Below are 8,741 nucleotides of genomic sequence, written 5' to 3' on the forward strand. Positions count from 1 at the left end.
CGATGCAAAGCGCACAGAACCATTCTTTTTTTTTAACAAGCACAACAGGAGAAGACCAAGGGCTTGCTGAAGGCCTTATAATGTTGCGTGTCAGCATGTCGTTCACTTGTTCTTCTATAACTTTTCGCACCGAAGGTGACACACGGTACGGGCGACGGCGAATGATGCGAGAGCCGTCTGTTTCAATTCGATGAGTAGTTACAGTGGTCTGACCCAGGCCTCGCGAAGAAACGTCAAAACAAGCTTCATGCTTCATTAAAATGGTGAGGAGTGCATTGGTCTGGGCCGGATTGAGATCTGCACTCAAGGCGGCCTTAATAGCACTAGTGTGGCCTTCTGCGGGCGTACAATGCGCGGAAGATGTGGCAGGCGAAACACTGACGACACATACCGGCGCAGCGTCGGCGAGCTTGGCGACAGTAGACCCTTTCGGCAGTAGTAGAGGCTGGCATAGTCACTCGAGAACCGGACCAAGCAAGAAGCGATCGCGAGTCCTCGAGAAATGCAACGCTGAGAAGGTATAACCACTGCGTCTCCGTCGACAATGTCTGTTGACCCAACGGTAAGAATACGTTCTTCGTCTGGTGGGATAAGAAAATCTGCTGCTGCAATAAGGTTGGGACACGGGCAATCGAAAACTGGACAAGTGTCGGTGTCGCTGATGTGAATCCGTGGGTCGCCGCACGAAATTAGTGCAGAAGCAGCGGACAGGAAGTCCCATCCTAATATAATCTGATGAGCGCACGTCGAAAGCACCGCAAGTTGCACATGATGACGAATACCGTCTATCAGAACGCGAGCTGTGCACTGTCCGGTAGGAAAGATGGGAACGTCATTGGCACCACATAGGACCGGACCAACATACGGCGTTTGCACTTTTCGCAGACGAAAGCACAGTTCACGATGTATAACAGAAATAGCGGCTCCAGTATCTACTAGGGCGTTGACGGAAACACCTTCCACACAAACCGAGAGCAAATTGGCGGGGCGAGCAGGAGGAATTGGGAGAGTCCGACACAATGCATTTTCTCCTCCAAAAACTGCAGCCTCTAGTTTTCCGAGCGGGTGTCCACAACATGGTAAGCAGCGCGCAAGGGCGATGAGGAACGGCGGTAAGGCGAAGGAGAGCGACGCCGGGGCGAGCGGGATGCTCGAGCCATGTCCTGGGAAGGTGAAGGAGAGCGACCAGAGGAGGTTGTGTGCGGTCCGGGAACGTAGGAATCTGGCCCTGGTGTCCTGTCTCGCTCAAAGTTGGCGTAACCTCGCCTTTCACCTGGGTGACGCCCAGGAACGTAGTAATCAAACCTAGGTGCGCTGTCCCGCTCAAAGGTAGCATAGCCCCGCCTTTCATCCTGCTGACGCCGACGGCAGTAGCGAGAAATATGGCCGCGAATACCGCAGTAGAAACAAACCGGGCGCGACGACCACCACGCAGAGTAGTACGGCTGTGCAGGAGTATTCGCTGCCAGCGAAGCTAGGGGGTCGCGGTAAGCTTCGGTAGGTGGAGACTGAACGGTCGAGGGAGGCCGGGAGGCAATTTCGGCATAACTTGGCGGACGAAATGGTCCAGTAGACTTTTCCATTGGGGCGTTTGTCATCGACGCCAGTTCGTCCTTGATGATGTCACGTAGTCCAGTAGGAGCGGGGCGAACGGTCGCAAGCGTCGCAGGTCCAGAAAGGTGTCCGTGAAGTTCCTCCCTGATGAGAGTGCGTATCAGGGCTCGCAACTCAGCATCACCGTTGAGACGATGGTCGCAAGAGGCGCGTGGCAGGCGAATAGACTGGAGCGTGTCTAGACGTTGGCATGCTGTGATGATATCACCAACGCAGTTTGGGCTCTGCATGACGAGAGCATTAAAGGCGACTGTGTTGATCCCTTCAGTATGTGGCGAACGCGGTCAGCTTCCGCCATGTCACTCTGTGCGCGTCGGCAGAGAGCGAGGACGTCCTCAATGTAGGATGTATAGGACTCGTCCTGTTCTTGTATGCGCGTTGCCAGCCTCTGTTTCGCGATTTCGGAGCGTCCAGACGACATGCCGAATATCTGGCGAAATTTCTGGGTGAACGATGGCCAGTCCGAAAAGTCACTTTCGTGGTTAAAAAACCAAGTCTTCGCAACTTCGGTTAGGTAAAAGGAGACATATCGCAATTTGTGCGTGTCGTCCCAATGGTTGGCGTCGCTGGCTCTGTTGTAGTGATCGAGCCAATCGTCCCCGTCGTCGCCGCGGAGGCCGGCAAAGACGGGAGGATCGCGGTGTGTGGTGTTAACCGTCCAGGTAGGCCCAGCTGGCTGAGCAGAGGTGGTAGCAGCGCTGATGGATGGGTTGGTTTCCGCCATCACCCTGGTAGGCGAGAGCAAACGACGACCGGACCGGAGCTCCAGGGGAATCGGGAAAGTAAGAGGACGTGGGAATCGAAGCACGCTCCACCACTTTGGAGACGTCGACCGATGCGATGCCTTTATTTCCGAGCAGTCCCCCGAGTCAGAGACGAAGCAACGCACGAGACAAAAGATGATGAGGAGTCGTATGTACAGATGACGACGACGATATGCGCAAAATGCGCTCACAATATATATATATATATATATATATATATATATATATATATATATATACTCTAATGCGAAGACAGGACAAGAGAGCATCATCGAGCAGCGTTCGTAGCGTGTCTCAATCAGAGTAGCTCAGGCAATGTCTAGCTCGCGCTTTCCGGATGACTGGCGATGTGGCTGCAGCGCCGGGCATTCGTCTTACTACAATCACCCCCCCCCCCCCCCCCCCCATCGGAAAAGGAGCCATCCTGGCGACTCATCGTGAACATAGAATCATGGGGTCGTAATACGGCTTCAGGCGCTGTACGTGGACGGTTTCACGACCACGACAGCGTTGGTCCGTAGGTGGCGTTGCAGGCTCGACAATATAGTTCACAGGCGATGTCTGCTCTACAACACGGTAGGGTCCTTGATATTTGGATACAAGCTTGGATGAGAGCTCAGCAGGAACGGCAGGAACCCAAAGCCACACAAGGGAGTCTGGAAGAAAGTGACAATGCGGGTGATCATCGACGCGTCGAGATTTTTGTTGCCATTGGTCGACGGCTGTAACGTAACGGTTGAGTTGACGGCATTCCTCGGCGCGGCGGGCAACTTCAGAGATTGGTGTACATTCGGATGAATCGGGTCTGTACGGAAGAATGGTGTCCAGGGTAGTCGAAGGTTCGCGGCCATACAAGAGGAAGAATGGGGAAAAGTTTGTGGTCGCCTGTGGTGCAGTGTTGTAGGCGAACGTGATGAATGGCAGAATGAGGTCCCAATCAGTGTGATCAGAGGCGACGTATTTGGAGAGCATGTCGCCAAGGGTGCGGTTAAAGCTTTCCGTCAGACCATTAGTTTGAGGATGGTAGGCGGTGGTGGTGCGATGAACGATGCGACATTCAGCAAGGAGCGCGTTTACAACTTCGGAGAGGAACACACGTCCTCTATCGCTCAAAAGTTCGCGAGGTGCACCGTGAAGGAGAATAAAGTTTTTAAGTAGGAAGGATGCGATATCACGAGCAGTGGCAGGAGGCAGAGCGGCTGTTTCTGCGTATCGCGTCAAGTGGTCGATGGCGACGACTACCCAGCACCTACACCAGAATCTAATGCGAACACAGGACAAGAGAGCAGCGGGCAGCGTTCGTAGCGTGTCTCAACCAGAGCAGCTCAGGCAATCTCTAGCTCGCGCTTCCCGGATGACTGGCGATGTCGCTGCAGCGCCGGGCATTCGTCTTCACTACAATATATATATATATATATATATATATATATATATATATATATATATATATATATATATACAAAAGGACAGGCAAGTCCATAACATCGTCGTCCTCAGTCCAAGCTCGTGCTCTACTTCTTCCACCTTCTTTCAGCGTTGTAACAATATTATTCGGTTATGCAAATGAACTTCAACTGGTGCGTTCGAACCGGCTTGAACCGCTATCTTTTTGCTCCGGAGTTGAACTGTTTTCGAACCGAAACTAAAACCGGAACGAAAACAAAAAAGAATTCGGTTCGACACTCGAGCTGGTTAACGCAACATCAGGCATATTTTTTAAGTTGCTGCATGGACGGGTGTTAAATACAGCTGATTTTCTCATATCTGATGTTCCTATTGAGAGTTCACACAGGGTAATATTTTGTGAACATTGCAAAACTCACTAAAGAATTCAAATTACCTTAATTTTTTCTACTGCCATACACTTGTAGTAATTCTGAAGATGCAAAAAAATGTGGTGAAGCTAAGTTCTCAGTGGACAGAATTAATTGGTGCCTGCAGAGGTTATTGTATATATGAAACAAAATTATTTGGTCATTAGGTATTTAAATTAACATTGCTGTTATACGCAATGTTGGAAAATGTAAAGTGTTTGAGTAATGAAATTTAGCTGCTTGCTCCGGGCTACAGCTAGAAGTCACCTTTTTTCTTTCTTCTTTCTTTTTGTTTAAATGAAATGTATGCGATGAAATTAGGACATCGACGAGTGTGCGCGAGCGATACAGTCGGCGTACGAGTTGCAAATAAATATTGGGGGTTTTATTGATCGAAAGAACGTTTAAGTGTCATGCGAAGCTGGCAAAAACCAATAAAGTTTGGCCTCGTAATTATTTTCTTTACCAGAGTTTAATGTGCTCTATCAGTCCGAAAGCTGCACGTGCTGTGATGCGCGGTCTTAGTCTTGACCGCTCTGGTTTGCATACGTACCCGCACGTCATTGGACCATTGGTATGGTGGCTAGATGGGTAGGTGTGCAGACCGAGTGTAGTTCACCACTTCTCGGCATAATGATGCAGAAGTGGCGCTGCAGACAGTATGACGGTTTAGCTGCGCGCCACGTCGGCTGCGCTGTGTAGACGAGCAGCGTGTTTGATAGCATCGCCGCCTCTGATTTTAGCTTTGAAGTACGCGTTATAATACCGTTCTGAGCAGTGTAGGCCAAGCCAGAGTGAGGAGTGTCTTGTCGTCGTCTAGTCAGCAAAAACGAAAGGCTGAAGTCAGTTTTCTAGCTTGGTGATTTTTCACAGTTATTGGTATAAACGCGGCGCTCCCGCCCATTGCATTAAAGACGTAGATGCATTTTTTCATGCATAAAACAATACTGCAGTGGTTTTACTCGGTATATGGAAATGTGTTTACGCGATATTTAGCTAGTGCTAATGATTCAATTTTGAGAAATTTAGTTATTGTGTTTTATTGCTTGACCTGGCGGCATTTTGTCTACTTCCACAAGGAGGGAGCTGACTACTTCTGCAGATTTAATTAACAGTCGTCGCACCACCGTTACCTGGACAAAAACATTTGCTCGCACATATGCTCACACGCTTCCAGGAGGATGACTTTAGTGAGCGTGGTACTGTTTCCGTTTTTCACGCAAACGGAAAACGCGGCAGCCGTTGTACCTTCCACTGATTGCCGTGTCCGGCGGCCGTGAGGAAAAACACACTAGCTGACGATCTCAGCAAGCGTTGTTGTAGAAAACTGAAAGTTGTCGTCGCCATTTGCGCAGGCTTCATTAACATCTCGTTCCTGGGAGCTCTCCGCATTCTCAGAACAGTTTTCTGTCTTAATCACCAAGCTGTACCAAGCTGTTGTGATCGCAGTCCCAAAGAATTCTTCGTTTTCCTTTTTTCGGCATCGCTTTAGAGAGGTAGGCAGGAGCACCTGGCAGAATTGATGGCACTGCATCGTTGGTAAGCCATGGATGCTCCCTCGGAATCAGGTCAATTGACATCTCCGTTGATTACATGGGTGAAATCGCGCTGAATGAAATGTTCTTGAAAGTGTCGCTCGCACACAACTGATGTCAATTGCAGTAGCTTGTGCGCTCGATCAAGGGCCAGTTCCTATTTCTTATCGAGGTCAGGGTCTTTTGGCACCGAAAACAAGGCTATTTTAGGACTCTTTCTCGGATATTTAGAACCTGACTTGCAGTTGCGAGCGAAGCAGTAAATGTTCTTGGTGGTCTTTGGCGGACCAATACCGCCGCTACTCTCGTCGGTCATTTTTCAGACCAGGAACATTCCACATCTCTTAGAAACATTCGAACAGTAAGAGAGGCCCGGAGCTTTTCACCTTTCAAGCTGACACGAACAGACTACATAAACTATTCCAATACGGGCTTTATTTTTGCGCGCCGTCTGCCACCTGTAGCAGACGACGCGGGCTGCGCAACCGCTATACTGACCGCAGCGCTAATTTTGCGTCATGACGCGGAGAAGCCGTGAACTACGCTCCAGACGCGCCGGTCGGCGCACCTACCGTACCATTGGCGTTTGGCCTGGTTCGGCGAACGCTTCTGGCGTGCGCGCGGGACGCGGCCGTAGCCTAGCTGTGCCACGACCCCTGCGCGCCGCCGTCCAGTATTACGTCAGGTTCTGCTCGCGTTGCACCATGGCCACATTCAACAGCTTGCAAGATGACCTGGTGAAGTGCCCGTACAACCCGTTCCACAAAGTCAAGAGAGGTCGGCTGAACATACACATGACCAAGTGCCGCAAGGAACACCCTCGGTACCGACTGAAGCCTTGCCCGTTCACCACGGATCACATGGCGCCCGCCAATGATGAGGACTACCAGAGGCACCTCGCCACCTGCCCGGACCGGTCGTCGACATTCTGCACAGCGACCAGGGACGATCCAGACCCACCCTTTGACATTCCTGCGCCGGGAGGGGCAAAGCCATTTGTACCTGAACCAGAAGAACAGTGGGACGTGGGGCCCAGCAGCAGCGGTCGACCAGTCGACCCCTTCCAGCCGGCTGTGCCGCCTATTTTCCGCACAGTACAGGGAATGAAGCCGGCGGAACGGCGACGCCACTACCAGTCGCTAAATGCGAGCGGCCCTCCGGTGGTATACGTGCCTGGGCAGTATCCGCAAATGGAAGTGGCCCCCATGCCGAGGTACTACGTACCGGGCCTCGAAAACAGGTACCGAGCCAGCGAACAAGGTGAACGGGTGCGCAATCTGGCAGACGTACTCCTGGACGACGAACCCGGGGCCGTTCAGCCGCCAACCATGCAGGCCATCCAGACCCGCGCCGTGCAGGTTACCCAGCCTCAGACTGTCCAAGCCAGGCAGCATCGAGCGGCCCAGTTCTGGGCCCCGCAGGTTCTGGATAATCCGCCTGCGCCGGGTTCCACCGTCGACATGGACGCGCTTGCCAGGAGGATGATGGGGCTCGGCCGTGCCCGACCGCAGCCGGAGAACTACTGAGCCCCTGCAAAAGTGGTGCTGTACTGCTTTTGCTTCTCAAGCCAAACTGGTCTTTTTTATTTTAATTTTATTTTGACCTATTTAACTTCTTGCTGGTGCCTTTACTTCTTTGTTACCTCTTTAAACCAGACTAGTAAAGAGTGTGTCACTAACATAAAAGCTTCAATAAAGTGCTGTTTCCACCCAGAAATTGTACTAATTGTTTAGTATCACTATGTCCAATTCTCTTCAGGAACTCCATTACATTCCCACTAAATTCTGGAGAGTTGAGATGTCCGTAATTCCACTCCTTTCAACTTCTTGGAATGACCATTCCCATCGCTGGAATGGCTGTGCTCGTCCATGCCATTTCTTTTAATTCCAGTAAATGAAAAGCTTTGTTTTACTACGTGCACATGTGTGCCTAGTAACAAAAAAGAAAACATTTTTAAATGGACACTGAACAAAAATATGAAAAAAACAGGAATGTAGACAAATTCGACTCGGTAGACGTTCCTATACGCAGCGTTTATTTCACATATTATTGCGATAGCAATTATATGGACACTCCAAAGCGGATTTCTGCCGTTGGCGTCGTCGGCGCCGTCGCCGTGAGGTTCCGTATGACGTCAACGGCGATGAAATCGTCGCCGCACTCCGGACGCTGTATGTGCGAGTGAAAGGGCGCGAGGGACGCGTGCCTTCACGGGGAGCGAACGCACGTCGGAGAGCAAACGCGCGTTCTGCGCCGTGCTGCCTGAAGGGCTGCAGAATTAAGCGTCTCTTTCCTCCTTTACAATCACCATATATAGAGAGAGCAAACGCGACCTCTTCTATCGCGCGAAAGGCCATGGGGGGACGGGAGGGGAGGCGACGTTTAGCTGCGGCACCAAATGCGTATTCATATAAAAACGTTGCGAGGCGAGAAGGTGGGTAAGATTTCCGACGCTGATCGACGAGCGTCCCATTCTGATCTCGTCGAAAACCTCCGAGCCGCCCCGAGAGGCACCGGCAACACTAACCAACGCCGCGCGCGTTCGGTGCAAACGCGGGCAAAACACCGACGGCGTCGACAACAGTTCTGCGCGTTTCTGGTGCTGCTGCATGTCCAAGTTTATACAGCTGATAAAACCACTATCCTTACTCCGTATAGCTCTCTACCAATTTGCTATCGCAATTGATGCTTACATTTTTTTTACGGATGACTGTATCTTTGGTTGATTGTGAGCGCGCGGCGGCTCACGCCTGCCAGCGCGGGGCTGGGCGCCGACCACCGGGACGTCATGTGTACTGGCTTGCAGCAGCAGCGGCAGCAGCGGCGGCGGCATGCGTTGTTGTAACAAGGCGTTGAAGTTGTTTCGAAATTGTTCGCGTTTAACTTTCTGGACACTGTACAGAAACATGGCGGTGATTTGCACGTTGTGTCGACAATATACACACGCCGATACAGGAAGTCGACCCTTGCGCAATAATAGCACGGAGGAAGGAAAAAGCTGAGGAGAGGCCCTG

At 51.2% G+C, this 8,741-nt stretch overlaps 1 protein-coding gene across 1 annotated transcript; it reads left to right on the forward strand.

The window, feature by feature from the left end:
• Window positions 1-6,326: 6,326 nt before the first annotated feature.
• On the forward strand, window positions 6,327-7,427 carry LOC119462518 (uncharacterized). The gene has a single exon (XM_037723862.2). The coding sequence runs from the start codon at window positions 6,432-6,434 to the stop codon at window positions 7,251-7,253; it is 822 nt and encodes a 273-aa protein (XP_037579790.1). The 5' UTR covers window positions 6,327-6,431; the 3' UTR covers window positions 7,254-7,427.
• Window positions 7,428-8,741: the final 1,314 nt, after the last annotated feature.

The sequence above is a fragment of the Dermacentor silvarum genome, chromosome 8 (genome assembly GCF_013339745.2).
Source record: "Dermacentor silvarum isolate Dsil-2018 chromosome 8, BIME_Dsil_1.4, whole genome shotgun sequence".
Lineage (NCBI taxonomy): Eukaryota > Metazoa > Arthropoda > Arachnida > Ixodida > Ixodidae > Dermacentor > Dermacentor silvarum.